We start from the raw sequence: 24225 nt of genomic DNA, 5'->3' as shown, positions 1-24225 counted from the left end.
ACAGCTGCTGGTCCTCAGTTTGGTACCTGGAGTTCGAAAGAAAGATGCGTGAAACTGGGATTTCCTTCATTCTTACATAATTTTTTAATTTTTAAACTAAAATCTTACTAATTCTATTTAGTATTTTCTTTAATGAATTGATATTATTGCTGTTTACATTAATACTTGAAAATTAGTAAATCATTTATCATACAAAACATACATCTCTGTAAGAGAGAGAGAGAGAGAGAGAGAGAGAGAGAGAGAGAGAGAGAGAGAGAGAGAGAGAGAGAGAGAGAGAGAGAGAGTTATCCTTATTTTGAAAGAGTGAAAAGGAAAGATTATTGTAGTATTTCTGTAAAATACTATCACATATGATTTATTCAATTACAATTATTATTATCATTATTATTATCATTTGAAAATATTAATAAACATATTTTACATATATGTACTATAAAAATCTCAAATCTCAGTAAAAAAGAGAGAGAGAGAGAGAGAGAGAGAGAGAGAGAGAGAGAGAGAGAGAGAGAGAGAGAGAGAGAGAGAGAGAGACTCCCTCCCCTCCAGTCACATTACGTAATATATTTGACAGCTGTTAGACCTCAGTTTGGTACCTGGAGTTTGAAAGAAAGATGCGTGAAGACTGGGATTTCCTTCATTCTTACATAATTTTTTAATTTTTAAACTAAAACCTTACTAATTCACTATAGTATTTTCTTTAATGAATTGATTGCTCTTTACATTTATATTATTTGTAAATTAGTAAATCATTTATTCATCAACAGAAAACATACATCTCTGTAAGAAAGAGAGAAAGACAACTGTTATTGTTAATTAGTAAATCATTTTTGTATCATTAAAATGTATTTAGTCATGAAAATAACATCAAAATAACGAATTTGGGATTATTTATCGGAAAAAAAACGCGAATAGGCGAATTTCCCACAAATAATGGGTAGATAAGGTCCAGAGAGAAATCCGCGAATCCGGAGAACGCGAATACTGGGGGCCCACTGTATATCTTAAACTATCATATGGGTACTCACTATTGACTGGTCCATGCTATCCTACTAGGATGAAGATACACATGTACTTATTGCAACTCAAGATTTTAATACTAACAATGGCTGTTCCTATTAGTAGTAGTAGAAGGGAGTTGTCATTAAAACGGCTCCCTTGCTTACTCTATGCCTCCTTTGTTTGTGTGTGTGTTTAAGTTATATGTCTATAATGTCACAAATCTTTTATAAATTATTTCCTATCTTCTATTTCCCCTTCATCAGATCAGCAAAAAAAAGTATATTAGCTAACAATTCCTTTCTATTTTCATGACTTGGCTGCTGCACGAAACTAAAAGTACATAGTATATCTATTTCGTGAATGAACATATTTATGATAAAAACAAACATGATTTACTGTAATGATTACAACACCCAACTATAATATTAATGTACACACAGCAAAATACAGCAATAAAAATCTATTTTTGTCTTTTGTTTTTTGTTTACGTTTAGAATCAGCTAATGGACGTTTATTAACAAAAGAATTATTTTGGAAAACAATTTAGTTACTAAAAGAAACTAATTTATTAATGGCATTATTATTATTTTTAACTTTGTACATAAAAGTTTATGATACAGTATTTAATATTTCATATATATATATATATATATATATATATAATATATATATAGTATATTATATATATATATATAGATATATTCTAATATATATATATAGTAGGAGAGAGATGAGATAGGGATTTGACCAGAGTTTAGAGACGAGAGAGAAGAGAGAGAGAGAGAGAGAGAGAGAGAGTAACTGTTGACTAGCTTAGCTCAAGAATAACATAATGAAATTTGTATTTTAAATATTTTTATGGTGATAAGAAATGAAACATCGACAGCGATAAGATATTCTCTTGTATACTGTTATAATATGTGATAATCATTGAGTCAACTATAAAAGTTGTATTGAAGCACAGTTTAGTAAATCACAGAAAGAATAAAAATATGGCAACACGTGTACCTACAAATGTTGGGGACCATCTCGTTCTTTTATTACGATAATAATATATCAGTATTATAGTTTTTTTCTCTGAGAGAGAGAGAGAGAGAGAGAGAGAGAGAGAGAGAGAGAGAGAGAGAGAGAGAGAGAGAGAAGAGAGAGAGAGAGAAGAGAGAGAGAATTTGATTTTTATCCTAAAAATGTATTTAGTCATGAAAAGATGAAAACACAGTAATTAGTGAATCTTGCTCTAAAAATGTATTTAGTCATGAAAAGAAGATGAAAACACAGTAATTAGTGAATTTTGCTCTAAAAATGTATTTAGTCATGAAAAGAAGATGAAAACACAGTAATTAGTGAATCTTACTCTATGATAAAATTCGCGATTTCGTTTATTTTCCAGGATATAGAATTTGGGCTCCACAAAAAAAAGTGGGCTCCACAAAAAAAGTAAGTAAAGTTATTTATGATAGAGTTTAGAGGATCTGATGTAAAATACATCGGTAGTTTGTAGAGCGGTGTAACCACTATCACATTGTGTGAAAATAGTATGTACGAACGAGACTGTAGGTTTGGTGATGTCACAGTAATCATACGTATTTTCTTCGTGAATAAATATACGTACATTTATGATAAAAATAGTTACTGTACTGATTACAGTACCAAACTGTAATATTAATGTAATCATCAAAATAAAGTAATCAATGCATACTGTCAAAATAAAGTAATCAATGCATACTGTAAACTTATAAAAGTGTATTTTTATCTTTTGAAAAATGCTTTCCCCAAGAAATTATTCCTTGAAGAGGCTTTTTATTATGAAGATATGCCAATAATACATAAGATATGCATTTTATTATGAATATATGACAATCATATATAAGGTAAAAATAGTTTTATTACGTTTATGCTTCGTCGCCGATCGCAAACAACAATACGATAATCTATGACAATTATCGTTTGTATGACTGCAGTGTTCAGAGGAGTTGATTACATTCTACCAAAACAATAATGAAATTCAAATTGAACATTAATGTTTTCCTAAATGTTATTACTACTGTAATTACATTACTACTATTAACATTTCTACAAGGTTAACGAATGACAAACGTCGCTGTGGAGCAATGTAACTCAATGTTTACATTTCTGCTGGCCACTCAACTACGAGTTGATGTCAATGATGTGGAATTATTCTATGAATAGGCTATATGTAATAAATACATTATTAAAACATATATTTTAAATATATGAAAATACTCCCATGACCCAAGGGTCACTGGCGAGATAGGAGTGTGATATGTATTCAAAACACGACGTAAGCTAGACGCTGATGTGCTATGCTTGCAGTGGCCTGGTTTGCATTTGCCTGTGCAATCATTACCATTATCTGGCAAAACAGGTCACAGCGCCTTCCTAAGAGAAGCTGGTGACATATCACCTGCAGAGGTAACACGTGACTTCCTAGTCACATGTTCGTCTGTCTGTATGTTATGTATGCTGAGATAGCTTTGTTCTGTTATCTTTGTGAAAGACTTTGTAACTTTAGATCTCTACTTCTCTCCATCAAGAGCAGTTCTCTGAAACTAACGCTTCCTCTACTCCAGAGATGTAGTTCTTAATAAATTGTTAAAGTTTGTTAACTCAGAGTTTGAGTCATCGCCTCTACACTTAAGGAAGATACTAATAGGAACTTAGAAATCTCTCTGCATCGAAGTCACTCTGACAAAATGGGAAGTAGAAACACCATACTTGCGTATGACAGTCGCAAGCTATAACATTCAATGGGTCGCCTTCCTATACTTAGGCGAGACCCGTATATATATATTATGAAGATGTGCCAATATTATATAAGGTAAGAATGGTTTTATTACCTTTATTGTCAGTTAATATCATAATGTGAATCTGTTCATAAAAATGTTGGTTATCGGACCTGGACGAGGCTTAGCCTACCACGGACAAGCCTGCGATGCTGTGATTCATACCAGCGATATAGACTGAGAAGTGATCCAAGGAAAAACCCGTGATTAACTGATACTGTGATTGCTGATCCGCGACTAAGGGAGGCCCCACTGTATGATCCGCGACTAAGGGAGGCCCCACTGTATAATTATCAAATAATGAAATGTTAAAGTTTATCAATAAAAGAGTGTTGCAGCGCACTTCCCTTTCTCTAGAACTGAAGTCAGTGTCACTACATAAAGGTATAATTTTCAAAGTCTTTCACTTTACCTTTTCGACGGATCTCCAAACTCCTTTCCCCTACGGCAAAGTCTTTTGTGACCACTACGACAGTTTGTCATCTAATTGCCCTGTTAATTCACATACTAGAGATTATATTTCATTCACTTGTAACCATTGTACGTATGTACGCCCAACAACAGACGCACAGATACATGCATACTACTGAACACGAACGTACCCATGCCAGTCTATTCCCATGTACTCATTTGAATTGTGCATGTACTCGGTGACAGAAACGACCTGAAGTAACCTCCCTTGTGATTTACCTCATATCTCTGGAATGTCTTCACATCTCGTATTGCAAACGGTGTGTTTTCTATTTGAGGAATTCACTGTTTTGCATCTGTTTCTAACTGGCAAGAGTTAAGGTTATCAACCACATTTATTTTAATATATATATGTCTATTTATTCCTCTGACCAATGCCTTAAGATATAAACTTCAGAAACCCTCTGTCTCCTGTCCCAATGTTCAATATACTCTGGTAAAAGTGATGCATTTCCTTAATGTTATGAGCAAAGACACCTAGAGACCAGTTTAGAAAGGACCAAATTTCTAAAGAATTAAATATTCCAATGACATGGTCCATCTCAGCAGCAGACCACCAAGAACTGACCTACCTGAATAGATTTTGTTGTGGGAGAAAGTTAAAAGAGATAATCAGAAATGCCTTAGGAGGGTTCCAATTTGGCGGTACAGGCAGTCCCCAGTTATCAGAGGCCTGGGTTATCAGCAATCCGGTTTTATCACGCCAGTCTAGTGATGAAAATTGGCAATTTCGGAGCTGGTATGCGCCAATTTCCGCTTATTGGCGCCAATAATCGGGTATTGGCACCAATACATACCTAACAGAGGCACTGATTTTCAGTTATCTGTGCCAATAAGCCCCAGAAACTGGCAATTTTTGGTTATAAGCAATTTTTGCTTATCATCACACTGTCGGAACAGAATCCCCGCTGGTAACTAGGGAATGCCTGTGCTTGGCTTTGATAGAATTCAAAAAGGGACAAAAAACAAGCAGAAAGTTTGGTGCTACTAGCTTAAGTTTTCAAATACTATGCACTGATGGATTAAGTCTGGCTGAATCACAATGGACTACAGTGGTCCCCCCGTATTCGCGGGGGATGCGTACCAGACACCCCAGTGAACAGTTAGAACCCGCGAATGTTTGGAACCCCAATAAAAACGCTAAAAACAGCCTATTTTGTTAGTTAAAACTCAAGAAAAACCCACTAAAAATGTTTATACTTGGTTTTTTTTTAATAGTTTTATCACAAAAAGTGCATTTTATGATGAAATTGACAAAAAAAACCAGGAATTTGTGGATATTTCTCATAGAAAAATACTGCGAATGTGCATTTTCCGCGAATAATGCGGGGAAACGTTCCCAAGAGAAATCTGCGAATGTGTGACTCCACGAATCCGGAGAACGCGAATACGGGGGGTCCACTGTATTTCTTTATAGGCAGTTCAATTAAATTTAATTAGAAGGGTGATCAGATTCTAAATTCAATTGTGGATACAATTCATTACAGAGCTCAGTGAGTTAACTGTATGCAGACAAGAATGTTTATCATCACCTTCCAACTCAATCAATTGTTGGAGAAAATATAAAAAAAATTATCCAACTCCTTAGTCAATGCCTCAGTTGAATTATGAAAACCTGAAGGTCCAGGCAAGGAAAAAGAATCATTAAACATCCCAATAGTGTTAACTTTCAACAAAATACGAAAGGGAGAGTTGGGGCGAAACTGAGAGCTGAATACTTCATGAGAAGCAGCACCACCACTCTCCTTCCTTACCTGTACAGAAACAGCTAAGCAGGTGTACATAACCTTCTCAAATCTAAAAACATTAGGCTGAGCACATTCATTTTCTCTGCACTAACAACAGTTCAAATGCACTTTGCATTCTTAACCCTTAAATGCCGACTGGACGTATTGTATGTCGACTAAAATTGCCTGTCGGGTGCCAAGTGGACGTATGGTACGTCGACTACAAAAAGTTTTTTTAAATATTCGCGGAAAAATAGTATATGCCTAGTTTGTGAAAGATTTTAAATCGCACTACAAAGCATCAGCAACGCATTGTCGGAGAGCAATTTCTTGACACATTCGACTGAAATGGTAAAAAAAATGATATTGTTATGATACAATAAAGTTTGTTCATACTTACCTGGCAGATATATATATAGCTGTATTTTCTGAAGTCCGACAGAATTTAAAAAACTTCCGACACACGCAGTGGTCGGCCAGGTGGTTAGTACCCATTCCCGCCGCTGGGAGGCGGGTATCAGGAACCATTCCCATTTTCTATTCATAATTTTTATTTCCACTGTCCCCTGAGGGGAGGTGGGTGGGTACTTGATTATATATATCTGCCAGGTAAGTATGAACAAACTTTATTGTATCATAACAATATCATTTTGTTCATGAAACTTACCTGTCAGATATATATATAGCTGAATCCCACCGTTGGAGGTGGGAAGGGACAGAATAGAAGGATTTTGGGAAACAAATGCATGCAGATGATTTACATCTTGGTTCCACCTGTTAGCATAGCTGACTTCGTGATTACTGTCACCCAAGTCTGCTTCTGCTTTACTAGAGTTGCCAGCGAGGTAGAGACCTATAAAGCTGGTGCACTCTAGATGATCTGTCAACGGGGGCGTGACCACAATGTGACTAGACCATATTGACCATACCATGAGGGCTAAGAAGTAAATAAATATATATATAAATATATATATCACCACCTGACCAACCTAGCCAAAGTTAAGGTGTGTTAACTAAGGCTTAAGAGTTAAGAAGTCGCCGTTGTCGGCGACTCAACAACTAAATTAAGAGCTCTTCCTAACCTTTTTCTACAGGATAGGATGAGTGGTACTTCTTGCCCCCAAGATTGTGTCTGCAGACACGTATGGCCCTAGCGAGCAGCAGATCTCATATGCCATCTTCACATCTCGCAGGGAGTGTGAAGTGAACACAGAGTTGCTTCGCTAAAACATGGTACTCAGGATGTTGCTGAGTGCCATGCTCTGTTGAAATGCTTCCGAGGCCGCGCCCTCACCTCGTGGAGCATTCAGATAAAAAGATTTCAAATCTTTGTGCAAACACAATGAAGGAGCATTTTTTGAAAGAACTCCTTAACACTAAAGCCAGGGTGTTCTTCGATATGGGCAAGTCTGGTCTTTTTCGGAACACTGCAGATTGCCCGAATGACTTCGACTTTCTTGAGTTTTATGTAGATAAAACTTGAGAGACCCAACAGGGCACAGGACTCTGGCTCCTGCCCACTAACTTGCGCCATCCTTGCGTCCAAGCTCCTGGCCCAAGGACAAAACGGGTTTTCATTCTTAGGCCACAACGGAAGGCTTAGAGAGCACACCGCCTTGTGTTCTCTAAAGCCAAAACTTGTGACGATGGCTTAAAATCTCACTAACCCTCTTTGTCGTATCTAGGGTGGTTAGAAGAAGGCCTTCCTGATCACATGCAAGAAGATAACAGGTAGGAGAGGTTCGAATGCTTTGACATCAAGAACTTCAGACTACGTCTAAGTTCCATATTGAAAGCTTCGATCTGGACATGCACAGTCAGTCCGTCTGTACTAAAGTCAGGTGACCGACCAGTTGACCAGTCAGACGAATCAAGGACAGCAAGGCTGTACCCTGAAGACCATAAGGCACTATTCTTCGCTGAAGGATGAGTGTCTATACTGCATGGGCGAATCAACCTAAGCAAACCTTGGGGGGTGTATGAACGCAACCCAACGTCGTCAGCGAATCAACTCCTGACTCGAGCTTCTGGTGCCAGGAGAAAGGAGCGAGGAGCAAAAAGGCGATTCAGTCCCGAAGGAAGAATGCCTGACAGTCCAACCTGGTCTCATGTTACACGATCATCGGGGGTGTATAAACGCAACCGACTTCGTCAACAAGAAACTCTGGGCTACTATATGTCGCCTGATCTCGCACGAGTGTCTGACTCCGAGAAAACAGGTGAGACAAAAAGTAGATGGTGAGCGAGTTTCGAGATTCCACAGAACTCAAAGATCGTGAAAGGCTTTGTTGTTTGACAGACGCAAATCTCTGAGCCCAAAGGCCGTCAACAACATATTTGCGTATTCTTTAATAGTTGTGACTGCCAGCTTATCCCATTCTTCAGATGGAAATGGAAGACGGTAATCTTATTCCTGTCAACATCTCGATAGTCTGATCGTAGTCAGACTCAGAGCGGAGAGGTTATAGGTACCTTTCGAGTTAGAGTAGACCGACTCTCTCGGAAAAGGTCCTTGGAAAGTGAACTAGAAAGGATGTGACCTCTGTGAATCCAGGATCCTGAAGGCCAACATGGGGCGATCAGCGTCATTGTCGCTCCCTCTGACGTCATAAATCCTCTTACTACATTTCCTAAGCGATTGAAAAAGGGGAAAAGAGACTAAACATCCATCCATGTTTAATATCATAGGATGACGTTTAATGGTACCGATCCCGGATCGAGAATAAGGGAGCAGAGAAGAAGAAGCCTCTTCGTCCTCAACATATCGAAGAGAAGAATGAAAGGGCGTCCCTAAAGTCTCCACAACTCTCAACTTACTTCTAAAGAAAGATTCCACTCGGAAGTCAATAGTTGCTGCCGTCGATCGAGACGATTCGTACGGACTTTTGCAATCCTGTAACGAACCTCTAGAGGATCGTTACATTCTACGCCTGTTGTTATAATAGGCTCTTTCTCGTAAACTCGAACAGGGACCGAGAGAAGATACTTCTTAAGATATGAGAGAGCTGTGGAATATCAGAGTTGATCTGGACCACTGGTTCCAAAAACTCGTTTCGAGGACTGGAGGGACGACCGAATTGCTTTTACTTCTTTCAGATTAAGATCCAGGACATCTGAAACCCTATCCAGATGTCCGGCACCTTCTTTCTATCACCTCAGGTGATAGACGCACTGAGAGATGTTCAGAATCATTCCTAGATCTTGAATAATATTTCAGTTTCCCGGTAGGAAAAAACTGTGGAGGTCTGAATTACAGTCTATTCGGGGAAACAAACTTCTTCAGGAAGGAAATGGTCCCCAGCAAGCTCATCCATTCCCTCCCCGAGTATGCTTACTTCCCTAATAAGTCTGCGCTTTGCCTAAGCAGGAGAGCATATAAAAGTGCAATGTTGCGGTAGACTCGTAGATCTATAACGTGCGGTAACGAGCACCGAAAGGATTAAGAGATAACTCTGTTGAACATAGTAAGGCAAAACGAATGCAACGTTTATTCATTCACGTAAGAAATCCCCTCAATCTTAGGCTAAAGTCCGTGATTGTAGGACAGAGATACAGTTAGTCAGTCAATCCCGCAGGAGAGACGTAACCGCCAGCATAGAGATACGGTTAGTCAGTCAATCCCGCAGGAGAGAGAGACGTAACCTACCGCGCATGACAGCGCACGATCTGTTACTGGCTCGGTTGGACAGTTGGACTGGAGGACAGACACAGCAGCAGCCAGCAGCTTACGAACGTCGTCTCTTAACTTTATGTCTGGGTTGCCAGCTACCCTATTCTACGAAGGAATAGGTCCGTTATTTTTTGAGCAGAAAGAGACTCTCAAGCTGATATATTTAAGCGAAACAGAAAACGCTAAATATATAGATGCGTTTGTGTCGTCAGAACACTACCATACAACGGTAAAAGATAAATCGGAAACTCCTGGAAGGCTGCAGGGAGTAACGATTAAATGTCCTTAAATGTCCATCCGAAGAGGTAACTACAGCAAGCGTATATGACTTGAACCAACCAGTAGTAAAATAACGCAAGGCAAAATATGATATTATATCACAATAAAGTTTGTTCATACTTACCTGGCAGACATATATATAGCTGAATTCGGAAATACAGCTACATACATATCTGACAGGCAAGTTTCATGAACAAAACTTAGAGAATCAACCAGACAGCTCAAGCTTCTTATGTTATTGGACATAAGCGTTCATTGACGTAGTCTACAAGTCTATTTCTTGTACGAGTCTGCGAATGACGAATGAGAGCTCTTCCGAATCTTGTCAATAAGAGCTTATTCGCTTACGTAATATCAAGTTAATGAGATGTTTGTCAATGAGAACTAACCCATTTACGGGACAAAGAGATATTTTGTCAATGAGGGGATACCCACTTACTTGACAAAACGATAGTATATTGTCAATGGGGGAAAGTCACTGAATTGACAAAACGTAATCCAGGAAGTTGAGCATTTTATTTTTCCGATTCCCGTCTCAAACGAGGAAGGGGCAAGAATCCTGTTAAGAGACTGGGCTTACGGCAGGTAGAACGACGATGTTCAATTCGGCAGCGTAGTCCTGACTAGAAACTAACAAAATCTATCATCTGAAAAACCCTTTCAGATGGGCTAAAAAGCTTGCAAAATTATCCTGGGAAGAGGAAGAAACTCTCCAACCAGCTTCCTCTCCCGTATCACAACTAATGCCTGCTAAAGCTTAAAATTTATTGGCAGTATGGCAAAGGAAGTCCTGTCTTGCGCTTTCCTGAAGAGCGTCCTTTTGATGAGTGCCTTTGCAAGAATCCTACTGAACGTTGCCGAGAGTCCTGACGTGCAGGACGTCGAGCCTTTACATAACCCGTAACTGCATTATCGCAAAGTCTTGACTGCGGTAGAGAAAACGAGATCTTCCCTTGAGCTTTCCTTAACTCCATCCACCTTTGCGAAAAGCAATATAATATTGACAGAGACCTCTTGAATTCATGAAACCCGAGGTCTTGCTGGGTTTCGAAGACGAAGTTGTCTGTTCACTTTAAGCTTCCTCCGAAGCACTGCTTACTTCACATTCTTGAGGCTCAAATCTTAAACAAGAGCTTGAAGAGTTCAACAGAAACGTTCAGCCAGGAGACAAACCTGGCGTGCGCTGGCGCGCGCTCGGCGTCCACTGGCGAGGACGCTCGGCGTCCTGGCGCACGCTCGGCGTCCACTGGCGAGGACGATCGGCGCGCGCCTGGCGTCCATCCGAGCGTCAGTTCAAGCCAAGCGTCAAAAGAAGCGTGCAAAAAAGCGTCACGCTCCTGACAGGCGTCAAAACAAGCGAGAGAAACTGCCTTCTTTTTCATATTTCTCGGTGGAAAGACGTACACGTGATCAGGCGACGTTCGCCTTCTTACTTCTCACTGAAGCGTCCTCTTCTATAAAGCTTCTATTTAGAGGGCGCGAGTCCCTCCGAGAGCTCCAACCCCTGCACGGGGAGGACGCCTCGGAGGACGAGAAGCAATCCTTCGAGATTCGTGCACGTGCACGATCTTCCGCAGCCTGGGAAGCGTCAACAGGTCCTACCGAAGGGACGCCAGATCGATGTGGGTTCCCCGTAACCCTCCTTCGGCTTTCGACATGCCCTCTCCCTGGTCCTGGGAGTCCGACAGAGGTCCAGGCCTAGAGGCGTTATGGGGCCGATCTGACGTTCCCTCCTGACGAGAGAGAGGACGTGAAGCGTCCTCTTCTCTAAAGCTTCTTAGAGGGCGCGAGTCCTTCCGAGAGCTCCAACCCTTGCGCGGGGAGGACGCCTCGGAGGACGAGAAGCAATCCTTCAGGATTCGTGCACGTGCACGCACTTTGGCAGTCTGGGGATTTTCATCAGAAACTGCCGAAGGCACGCCAGATCGGTGGGGGTTCCTCGTAACCCTCCTTCGGCTTTCAACATGCTCTCTCCCCGGGTCCTGGGAGTCAAGCAGAGGTCCCGGCCTAGAGGCGAAATAAGGCCGATCTGACGCACCCTCCACTACACAAGGAGACTATCACTGCACTTAGCCACTTCACTATTGCTCTCTAAAGCAAGCACTTTCGATTCTAAGTTACGAATCGAAAGAGTATAAGAGAAAGGGCAATAACCTCTACAGACACTGTTTTAGGGCCCGAAGGCAACATTACAGGGTTAGGAGTAACAATAATAGAAGTAGCACTCTTCACAACAATGAAGGAGAGCGATCACCTCTCGCAGACATATTCATAACCCGTAGGCCATACTATAGGGTTAGGCAAAATAAAGTCTACAGGAGGGTTAGCAGGTTCACTACCCTGACTTTTGTTTACTGATTAATTGTCGTACCCTACGCATCATTAGCTTTTTCTTACCAGAATTAGACATGTTTACTGATTAATTGCGTACATACGAATCATACGTCTTCCTTACGGAATTAGACAAAGTCTCACACTCCTTACATGACAAATCTCAAGAAAGAAGCAAGACCCATACCTCTCGTGCATACCAAGTGCGGATCTACCGAAGCTTTCGGTAGCCACACCCTATCTTTGCAGACAACACCCTCTGAAACTAGCCTAACTAGATTCAGATATCTTATGCAAAAAATGAATCAAATTCAAATCAATTTAAGATAGCGTATGCCTAGCCACAAATCCAAGTAAATAAATTAAAAGACAATTAGGATACTTAGCGGCAATGAAGTTTCCAAAATCCTAAGCCGGAGGTACTGAAAACAGGTGTTTTCAGCACCGGCGACAGAAAAATTATGAATAGAAAATGGGAATGGTTCCTGATACCCGCCTCCCAGCGGCGGGAATGGGTACTAACCACCTGGCCGACCACTGCGTGTGTCGGAAGTTTTTTAAATTCTGTCGGACTTCAGAAAATACAGCTATATATATATCTGACAGGTAAGTTTCATGAACAAAATGCAATTTAAGTGAAAACCCTTACATTCTAGTAACATTCAATCATTTACCTTCATTTTGCAACAAAAGGGGAAGTCTCTAGCACAATATCTCAATTTATGGTGAATTTCTGAAAAATACTTTTTCCTTCCCTTTGCATCCAGTAACTGCTGAAAATCTCAGAATTTCTTTAGTCACCGTGTCGTAATTTTTGCACCATTTTCTATTACATAAAGTGTTATACATGAAAATGTGTGAAATTTCATGTAGAATACAACAAAAAATAAACTCATGGTTGTAGCTTTTATTGGTTTGAAGTATTTTCATATAAATCATGACAAGTGCCAAAATTTAAACCTGCAGTCAACTTTGACTCGACCGAAATGGTCGAAAAATGCAATTGTAAGCTGAAACTCTTACATTCCAGTAACATTCAATCATTTACCTTCATTTTGCAACAAACGGGAAGTCTCTAGCACAATATTTCAGTTTATGGTGAATCTTTTAAAAAAACTTTTTCCTTCCCTCCATGCGCAGTAACTCTGCTGAAAATCTCAGAATTTCTTTAGTCACCTTGTCGTAATTTTAGCACCGTTTCATATTAGGCCTTACATAAAGTGTTATACATGAAAATATGCGCGATATCATGTAGAATAAAACAACAAATAACTCATGGTTGTAGCTTTTATCAGTTTTGAAATATTTTCATATAAATCACGATAAACAGAAAAAATTCGACCTTCAGTCAACTTTAACTCGACCGAAATGGTCGAAAACTGCAATTGTAAGCTAAAACTCTTACAGTCTAGCACTATTCAATCAATTACCTTCATTTTGCAATAAACAGGAAGTTTCTAGCACAATATTTCGATTTATGGTGAATTTTAGAAAAAAACTTTTTACATTTGCACGTTACGAATTCATGCATCATTTTGTGATAACATTTTCTCTGTGTTGCTTTGATTGTTTTACAATTTGTTATATACTGAAATCTCATCGCAATTTAGTGTACAATACAACAAAAAGAAAATAGCTCATTAGCTTTAATCGTTTTGCTCACAGCACGATTTTTATACAGTTATATATGAATTTTTTTTCACGCTGTCATATATTCCAATATTTATATATGATAATGATTTTCTTTTTCATTTCTGATGGTTGCATACTAAACTTCAGGCAATGACAAAAAAGGAGCCAAAAATGAACTCTTAATCTTAAAAACTAAGCGTGCTGTGATTTTTTGAAAAACACTTTTTTCCCGCTTCGGTGTTAACTCCCAAACGTCGCTGGCATACAACAGACACTTTTGTAAATAGAGGCTCGGCGTTTAAGGGTTAACAGGCAAAATTTCTTTCATACACTTGTCAAAAGCAAATTCCTTACATCTACTGTCCAGGATCAACAAATGAAAAGCAAATTATGTTCTTCTACTATGTATCAATTTTACCATGTCAGTATTTACGTAAGTACAGTACAAACACTTTGATTCATCAGGTGAAGGCAACAGAGCTCAATTATCCATTCTAGTTCTGTATTTTCTCTCCCTACCTCGACTCAATTGAAAAATGCTCTACAAATTTTAGCTGAACAGAGATGATGATCCAGTCATTACCAACATCAACTCAACAACATGCCTTAGTCTCAAGGTGATATTGGTACTAGTCTCAGAAGAGAACCTATCATTATGGCAAAAAAGTAAAGACTATCTGGAAAACCAGAAACTAAGGTAGGAAATGGCCTGCCAGCCCAACCCGGTATAAATATGTAGTACTTTCTTTACCAATTTGATATAAAGTTATAGCTAGATGAATTGCTTTTTCAATTTTACTGGAATAAAGTGCATGAAGTTATTACATACTTATTGGACAGCACTTACAATGCTGATTAGCTGTTTAACCCCTTCGGTACTGCATGACGCATAATCAGCGAGATGCTGCATCCCACATTTTCCCAATTTACCCTAGAGTCTGTTTAACCCTGAAAGAAAACGTTATACTAATATCTATTCTGCTTTATATATTGATGGAAATGAATGTGAAATCATATATACACATGTGTAGTATATATATGTATACACAAATACTATAAATATATATATATATAGTATTTACTTTTACTTCTCGCCATGTCAACCCATGAATTTTCCTTTTTTCTTGGGATTTTCTTGAAAAAATAATGCAGCTCTCTCATTATCATAAAAAAAAAAAAAAAAAAATATGCATCCCGAGGCATAAAGAAAAATGCAACCCCAAAGCGCTCGATTCGTCCATGAAAAAACATCATGAAAGTCTGGCAACAATGTTGGATGATGATCCTCGAATATATTGGTAACATATGTAGGCCCACCTTCCACCTCTCGTTCTTCCACGTCATTATCACTTATTTCATCTCTTGAGAGCTCGTCACCACTAATACTCTTCCATAAAGGAACATATTCCTAGGAAGAGATAGCACTGTTCTCAATATGCGTGAACTCAACTATGACTGTGCATAAACTGATGAGGAGGCTACGACGTCATAGCCAAGAATGTCCACAATTGACTGAAAAACTAGGAGCAGCTTTGCGTGTGTTAGTACAGCCTACCCACGCCTTCAAAAACCGATAGGAGACATAACCCAACACTACAAGCTTTCCTATTGAGCTATAGAGTTATGACAGCGTATATACGTCAAGGGGAGCATCACTGCACCCTCCATGACGTAGTAGAAACGTCATGGTCCCAAAGGGGTTAAAGACTTGTTACTACAAAATGATTTATATATCTTTCGTTGAAACTTGCCGTACTGTTTTGCATAAGACACAGAATGAATAGAAGCCAAACAGCAGTTGCAGGTTGCCTGGTAAATAATAAAAATCCAGTACTTTTAATATTTCATATGAGATACATATACTTTTTAAATCCTAAAAATGGGCCATTTATCACTGGTTGTAACCTCAAAGTAATGAATATGCATAACACTCTAAACATTCAACTCACTGATCAACAATGAACTTTATACAGTATGTTCTTTGAACTATATATACAAAGTTAAGAATGATGTTATATACATTTAAAATAATGGAGCTTACAACTACATGGTGTAAAGTAAAATAAATATGTTAGTTGTATGAACACACACCATGATTACTCACTACCAAGAAATATGTTTTCTTACCTCGAGTTAAAATATCCTGGTCATATAATGAGACCTGATCGATTGGTGGTGGTGAAAGAGTCCTTAGTCCTCCAACTTCACTTTGGGATTTGTCATAATCACCGTCTGAAAATCTATGACTCTTATAGTATATGAGCAAACAAGTGTTCTCAAATATATATAGGGTGGGGCAGAGAGGACGACCAATTTTGAAATTTCACAAAAACATTAACTTTAGTTTCAAGCAAATTTTATTGACATCACTGTGTTCACATTGAATTAGTATTTGACAAATTTAAGTTTGGAAAACAATATCCTTCTTGGTGTCTTTTCATTGATGCATTTCTGAAGGCGTTTTTGAAAGTTGGCCTCCACTCTCTCCAGCATTGCTCTGTCAATTTGGAGGACTTCCACGCAAAAAGCTTCTTTCAAATCTTCCAATGTACGGGGCTTATGCTCATACACGTGCCTTGAGGTATCCCCACAAGAAATAATCACAAATGAACAAATCAGGGGACCCAGGGGGCCAAGGAGTTTCAGTAAACCTGGAAATGAGGCAGTCAATGGACATGCATTGCCCTCTCTTTGGTGACTGCCTCATTTCCAGGTTTGCTGACACTCCTTGGCCCCCTCAGTCCCCTGATTTGTTCATTTGTGATTATTTCTTGTGGGGATACCTCAAGGCACGTGTGTATAAGCATAAGCCCTGTACACTGGAGGATTTGAAAGAAGCTATTCACGTGGAAGTTGCTCAAATTGACAGAGCAATGCTGGAGAGAGTGGAGGCCAACTTCCAAGAATGCCTTCAGAAATGCATCAATGAAGACGGACACCACATGAAGGATATTGTTTTCCAAACTTAAATTTGTCAAATACTAATTCAATGTGAATACAGTGATGTCAATAAAACTTGTTTTAAACTAAAGTTAATGATTTTGTGAAATTTTCAAAATTTATCGTCCTCTCTGCCCCATCCTGTATCATAGATAAGGATATGTTCTGAATTATCCTTTATCTATGTTATACTAAATTAAAGCTGGCCTGGTGGAGATGTCAATCAAACTGAAACCCAGCAACCAATCAAATATTAGTGACAATGAAAAACCAAAGATGGATTAATATTATCATTTGTTTTTGTAAACAGTTTAATAAGATATTTCAGTTAACACATACAGTTGGCTCAAAAGTTTTTTTGTAATTACTACTACATTAGTTCCTTATACATCGCAATCTCTTAAATGTCCAATAAATGGATATACGTACTAAAATTGATGAAAAAACAGATAAAACTTCGTTCAAAGACAGTAGAATGTTCACTAAATCTGTTTTTCCAATATGAAACACAACAATTTTCTCTATTTCAATACAAAACTCCCTAATAAAAAAAAATCTTTGCAACAACAAGTAGTTTTATCACCTCCATTTATTTACCAACAGTTTAAATCACAACTCTTGCTTCAATATGGACTCCAAAAAATATGGTATGTAATGACAACTTGGCATTAATGGAACCTCCAAATAAAATATATCTATATTAACATGTATGTTTAATCTAGCCATGTGTATTTTCCAACAGTTAAAATCACATTCTTCCTTTGATGTTTATAATAAGTAAAGATTACATTAAGATAATGTATGGGTTAGAGGAACTTGTAATTGAATGGGTATTCCCTTGTGTTAAAATACAAACAAATAGACATAAGAACAGGTATTATGCAAGGGAGAAAATGAGACATGCACTATTCTATGCATAATCATTAAAAATCAGTTTTCTATTTCTTATGAATACCTTCTGCCATAGAAACATATTAAGAAGCAGATGGCAGCATAATTAGCAATTATACCAAAGAAAATTATGAAAATTTTCATTATAAAATAAATTATTTGGATACTTACCTACTGTTAAATTTAAATTATTATTATATCTTCAGCATACAAAATTAAACAAATTCCCACCAGGTGGTATTGGAATGTTTACATTTGTCAGAATTCTTCATGACTACCCACTACGTTGTGGGGAGGCTGGGTGGGTTTCCACTTTAACTGTAGGTAAGAATCCAAATAACTAATTTCATCATGAAAATTTTCATTATTTGGAATAAACCTCATCTACAGTTAAAGTTAGCTGACAACCACATCATAAAGCAGCCGGAGAAACATGTTCAGCCCAACAAACTAAAAGCTTTTTAATGAAGGGAAAAAAAAGTTTCTCAACATTCCTGCCTGTTGGGTGATCCTTATTGGCAAGTGCTGTTGCCAGACATTGGAACCATAACAGGGTGTAAGGTCTCTGTAACGAGACTTGTCAGAGGATCCTTACAAGGAAAAAAAGAACTTGTAGGGTACTAGTGACTCCTGTGCCCAAGTCAAAAGCCTATAACAAGCAGTCCAAAATATGTAAGTCAAAGGGTACCTGCTTGCTCCCAAATTTCAATAGCAGGATTTCCAAAACAACGATAGAACTAAAGGCTTGACACCACATTTTATATTTGAACATATTGCAAATATGAATCAACAACAGTTACATCTCCCATGAGCTGCATGATAACCTTCTCTAGCAAAAGGTCTTCAAGAATATATACTTACCTACTGTTAAATTTAAATTATTACAGTGGAACCTTGACATATGATTGCCCTAATATACGAGTGTTTTGAGATACAACAGAAAATTTGCGAAAATATATGCTTTGATATACAACGAAATATTTTGAGATACGATTTTGCGATGAGTGATAGTTGTATAGGTGACCGATAGATGGCGTTCGGTCTGTTTGTTTGTTGGTGCTGCATCGTTAACACGTCGTGTAGTTCATTGTATTTGTGCCTATTTTTCGTGTTATTTTGTCTATTTTATTATTAACCATGGGTCCCAAAGCTCAAGACAAAGCAGGTGATATGAAAAAACCCAAGAAAATGATCTCAATGGAAGCAAAACATGAAATTATAGCAAAGCATGAACGTGGCGTTCGTATCATCGATTTGGCAAACGAGTATGGTCGAAATCCTTCTACAATATCCAGGAAAGTGAGGCCAAAAAGGCCAGACGTGAAGGTGATGATGAGTAAGTGTTTACGTAACTAAAAAAATAAATAAATAAAAATTAGTTTAGCAATGTTATTTCATTTGTGTTTATTACATAGTTATTAGTGTACATACGTAAATAAAAAGAGAACATATCGTTCCCTGCCACCCCTCCCTACCTCCTCCTCCCGCTGGCCTCTCGTCATCTTTTGTTGTGGTAAGTAAAATTCCTTTTTTTTTTATTGATTTTATTAACATTTATTATCATTTATCACATTACTATGTTATTTTATCATTATGTGTGTTATAACTCGTTTATTTGGTATAAATTGTGTATATTATATGTAATTTAGCTGTGTTTTGGTGTGGTTTCATAGCGCTAAAACGGATTAATACATATTACATTATTTTAAATGGGGAAAAAATGCTTTGAGATACAACTGTTTTGATATACGACGATGGTAACGGAACAAATTAAATTCGTATGTCAAGGTTCCAGTGTATTATATCTTCAGCATACAAAATTAAACAAATTCCCACCAGGTGGTATTGGAATGTTTACATTTGTCAGAATTCTTCATGACTACCCACTACGTTGTGGGGAGGCTGGGTGGGTTTCCACTTTAACTGTAGGTAAGAATCCAAATAACTAATTTCATCATGAAAATTTTCATTATTTGGAATAAACCTCATCTACAGTTAAAGTTAGCTGAAAACCACATCATAAAGCAGCCAGAGAAACATGTTCAGCCCAACAAACTAAAAGCTTTTTAATGAAGGGAAAAAAAGTTTCTCAACATTCCTGCCTGTTGGGTGATCCTTATTGGCAAGTGCTGTTGCCAGACATTGGAACCATAACAGGGTGTAAGGTCTATGAAATGAGACTTGTCAGAGGATCCTTACAAGGAAAAAAAGAACTTGTAGAGTACTAGTGACTCCTGTGGCCTAGTCAAAAGCCTATAACAAGCAGTCCAAAATATGAAGGTGTTCTGTAAGTCAAAGGGTACCTGCTTGCTCCCAAATTTCAATAGCAGGATTTCCACCACAACGATAGAACTAAAGGCTTGACACCACATTTTATATCTGAACATATTGCAAATATGAATCAACAGCAGTTACATCTCCCATGAGCTGCATGATAACCTTCTCTAGCAAAAGGTCTTCAAGAATATATAGTCAACCCTCTGTACTATTCGCGGAATTCTCACTGGAACATATGAAATAATATTGTGAATATAATATGAACACCATGTAAATGTAATTCATTAACTTGCATATGCATGATTTTGCTGCACTGTGGAGAGATGACAAAATGTCAGTTCAGGAGATCGAAAAGCGAGTGTGTTGGAAATTTTGTAATTGTCATCATTGGCTCTCACAGAAACAGCAAGATTTCGCAACTTGCGATTACTCACTTTTTGGAGATGGCACAATATTGAAGATTGCTGTCTCAGCTCTTGCATCCGCGACAAGGGCATAGAGATGGTGTGTACTTGTGCACGGGCGGAAGTAGGTACACTTCCAATCTGGTTTCAGTTAGATTTCATGGGTGGGGCAATTAGCTGTCCATACATGAGTGAAGTGATGTCATGAACTTTTCCTGTGTAATGAACTTGCTACTTGTCAGTGATGTCATCTCAAGGGGATGTCTTGTGGGGAAAGTTTGTACATGAGTACATGGGGTCTGTTCCCCTATATGATGAGAGAGGAAAGATAACTGGGCCCTACTTGGAGGCAGAGTTTGGCATGGCTTGTTTTTATTTTACTAGTATTTGTGTTTACAGCTGAAATGAGTAAGCATACTCACATTTCTGCCCAAGTATATCTTAAACACTTGTTTCAGAGATATTACTCTTTATGTTTTATGTGGGATTCCTTTTTTATCTCATATGGATCTGGCAAACCCCAATGGAATGGTGTTGATTATAGGGGAGATATTAATGACCTTTTTTTTTTATTGCTTATCTTATGACTGATGTCTAGTTATTGGAAAGATAGAGATGGACGGGTTTTTGGTCCAATCCCTAAGGTTATTTTGGTTTCCTATTTTGACTTATACTCTTATATACATATACTGGTGCATGATTTGGAGTTCTCATTGGGTTATATTTAGAAGCTAGTGTTTCAGAACTTGACTTTTTACTCATTCAGTTAATCATTTTGTTCTTTGCAAATAAAGTTTATTTTTATAATTATGGATCTGATTTAGTAACCTAGGTAGTTATGGTCTGACTTTTTACTCATTCAGTTAATCATTTTGCTCTTTGCAAATAGTTTATTTTTATAATTAGGGATCTGATTTAGTAACCTAGGTAGTTATGGTCTGTGAGTTGCGTTGAGGTTGAGAGAGAGAGAGAGAGAAATTCAGTGCCTGCTCAAGTCCACGTTACCATTCCTAATTCATAAGGGAGGGGGGGCAAGGTTTGCCTCTCTTATAACAGTGGTGGCAGCGTCAAAAGGCTGCTTTGGGTTCTGTTTCTGGAGAAACTGGTTATGTAACTGAATTAGGAATTCATACAGGTGTTAGGAGATAGGATTTTAGTTAACCCTAGATCAGAATGATGGTTCATGCGCATCAAAAAACATGTTTTTCCCATAAATCATCATTATCTCGAATCTGGGTGTGATCGACCTGCAAGAGTCCAGTAGTCCACACACTACAATCATGTCAGAACCTGGGTTTGCCTTGCTTTTGTCCTTCCCACTTTCCTGACACTACTGGGATCAAGCTCGACCCTACAACACCTTTAAGGGGTAAGTGATCAAAAAGCAAAGTTACTACATAGTGATTTCTTGTCGAACATTGTTGATACTTGGATAGTTTTGTATTGTTGGAAACTGTTGGCTGAGAGGCTGTACAGTAGTACCTCGAGATACGAAATTAATCCGTTCCGAGGCGCCTTTCGAATCATGAGGTTTTCGCATCTTGGACCACATTTTACATGTAAAATGGCTAATCCGTTCCAAGCCCTCCAAAAACACCCCAGTAAATTTCATAATAAAGGTAAATTGACCTATAAACAATGAAATACTACAACAATTTGGACCATTCAATACGTAACTTAATAATAAAAATGCAAAACCTGTAAATAAAGTGTATATTAGTGTACAAGAAATATTATTACTGTAACGTAAAATGTGGAAGCTTACCTTTCGAGTGAGGCAATCTCCGAAAGTGGCGGCAGAGGAGGAGGAGGAGGACAAACGGCAGATACGTACACTTAACTTTACGAAACACATAAAAAAATATCAGAAAAACAAACTAAACTTTACAAAACACATTAACAAAACTGTAACACTTAACTTTACAAAAAACTTAAAATAAAATTTATTTTCTTTTTTTGATTTTTACATTTCTTTTTACTTTTTTATACTTTACGTAATTTCAATTTCTTCACCACCGAATGGATGCCAGTCCGTTTACGGAATTTTTCAAACCACCCATGAGAAGCCTTGAACTCTGGGGTTGCCGTTGATGTCCCCTCTCCGCCATCGTCTTCGGCTTGGGCAATCAAATCGCCAAAAATAGCGCTGGCCTTCTGGCAGATTGCCGTCTCGGTTATCATATCGCCATCGATTTCTTTGTCCTCGATCCATACAAGAAGCAGCCTTTCCATTTCATTACGCACATGGCTCCTCTTGTTGGACAAAATAGTCACGCCCTTGGAAGGTGTAGCTGCTTTGATGGCTCCCTTCTGCTTAAGGATGGTGCCTATCGTCGACGGATTTCGGCCGTATTCCTTAGCGATCACACTCAACCGCAAACCAGCTTCATACTTTTTTATTATCTCCATCTTTGTCTCCATAGAAAGCATTCTCTTCTTTCTGTGAACTTCAGCAACTTTCTTGGGACCCATGACTATATGTACTGTACGTAATTAAGTTACGTATGTAGTACGTATACTAATTAGGTTCTCACAACACGATAAAGTAGCACAACGAAATCACTTACGAATTTACGATACTAAACGAAATCGTTGGACCGAACGAATGCAGCATGTGTATGATAAAGCTTCGGGTGCGAAGTGGCCGAGCGAAGGCATGCCACCACGTAAGATGCATGATGGGAGGGATGCTGTCCAATAGGAGAGAAGGATCTCATGGCTTGGCTAGCATCAGGAACCAATGGGAGAGCAGGAGGATGGTGGCGAATCTACTAGAACTAAGATGGCGGCGCGCGTCGCGAGTTTCAAAATTGTTATCGGGTGAATCTCGGACTTTCAGAAACCTTTCGTCTCTTGAAAACTTTTTGTATGTAGAGCAGTAAAATTTTTCATGTTGGCTTTTGTATCTCGAATTTTTCGTAAGTTGAGCCTTTCGTATCTCGAGGTACCACTGTACCACAACAGAAATCAAAGTTAATTCACTATTTCGTGATGTAGTGCGTGAGTGGTAATTCACAAAAAGTCTCATTTAACAAATAATGAAAGCTTTAAAGGCACAAAAAGGTTTAAGGAAATTTATAAAGAGCGGCCGTGATGTAAACAACACGGGCGCTCGTTAACAACTGATTTTGAGGGAAGGTTTTGTAACTGTCAACGACAGCGTTGCCAACTGGCGGACAGAATAGGAGGTAACAGGGTTGCCAATGTGGTAAATTTTGGTGCGGTTTTTGGGGATTTAAGGCTAGATAAATTATATTAAGGTAATTAATGTTTATTAATAGGGGAGTTTGAAGGTTTTTTGGCAGAGGATAGGTAGAGGAAATTCCATCTAAAAGGTTTTTTAAAGGAAATGACTGTATCGTACACTACACTTGCACCCCATGGTGGCACTGTTTACGTGTGGGAGTTTTCACCATCTAGTGTGTAATTTTAAACTTTTTTTAGTTATTAAAACCTTTTTAATGTTTTATTTATCCATAAGAACAATTTCACATTAGAAAAAATGACGGTATAGTACATTGAAAGTATTGAAAATGATATTGTTATGATACAATAAAGTTTTGTACATACTTACCTGGCAGATAAATACTTAGCTATAGACTCCGTCGTCCCCGACAGAAATTCAAATTTCGCAGCACACGCTACAGGTAGGTCAGGTGATCTACCCTCCCGCCGCTGGGTGGCGGGACTAGGAACCATTCCCGTTTTCTAATCAGATTTTCTCTTCCACCTATCTCCTGAGGGGAGGCTGGGCGGGCCATTAACCCTTAAACGCCGAAGGGGTATATTAAAAATCG

General features: G+C 38.3%; 1 protein-coding gene across 1 annotated transcript in view; it reads right to left on the bottom strand.

Moving 5' to 3' along the window:
* The window catches only part of LOC135222783 (myeloid differentiation primary response protein MyD88-like), a 467144-nt gene that overhangs the window by 230866 nt on the left and 212053 nt on the right, over window positions 1-24225 (bottom strand). The window contains 1 exon segment of the mRNA XM_064261052.1: window positions 16044-16148. Coding sequence (XP_064117122.1) covers window positions 16044-16148 — 105 coding nt within the window.

The sequence above is a fragment of the Macrobrachium nipponense genome, chromosome 8 (assembly GCF_015104395.2).
Source record: "Macrobrachium nipponense isolate FS-2020 chromosome 8, ASM1510439v2, whole genome shotgun sequence".
Lineage (NCBI taxonomy): Eukaryota > Metazoa > Arthropoda > Malacostraca > Decapoda > Palaemonidae > Macrobrachium > Macrobrachium nipponense.
Note: the sequence above shows the minus strand (reverse complement) of the source record. Positions and strands in the feature narration are given on the sequence as shown.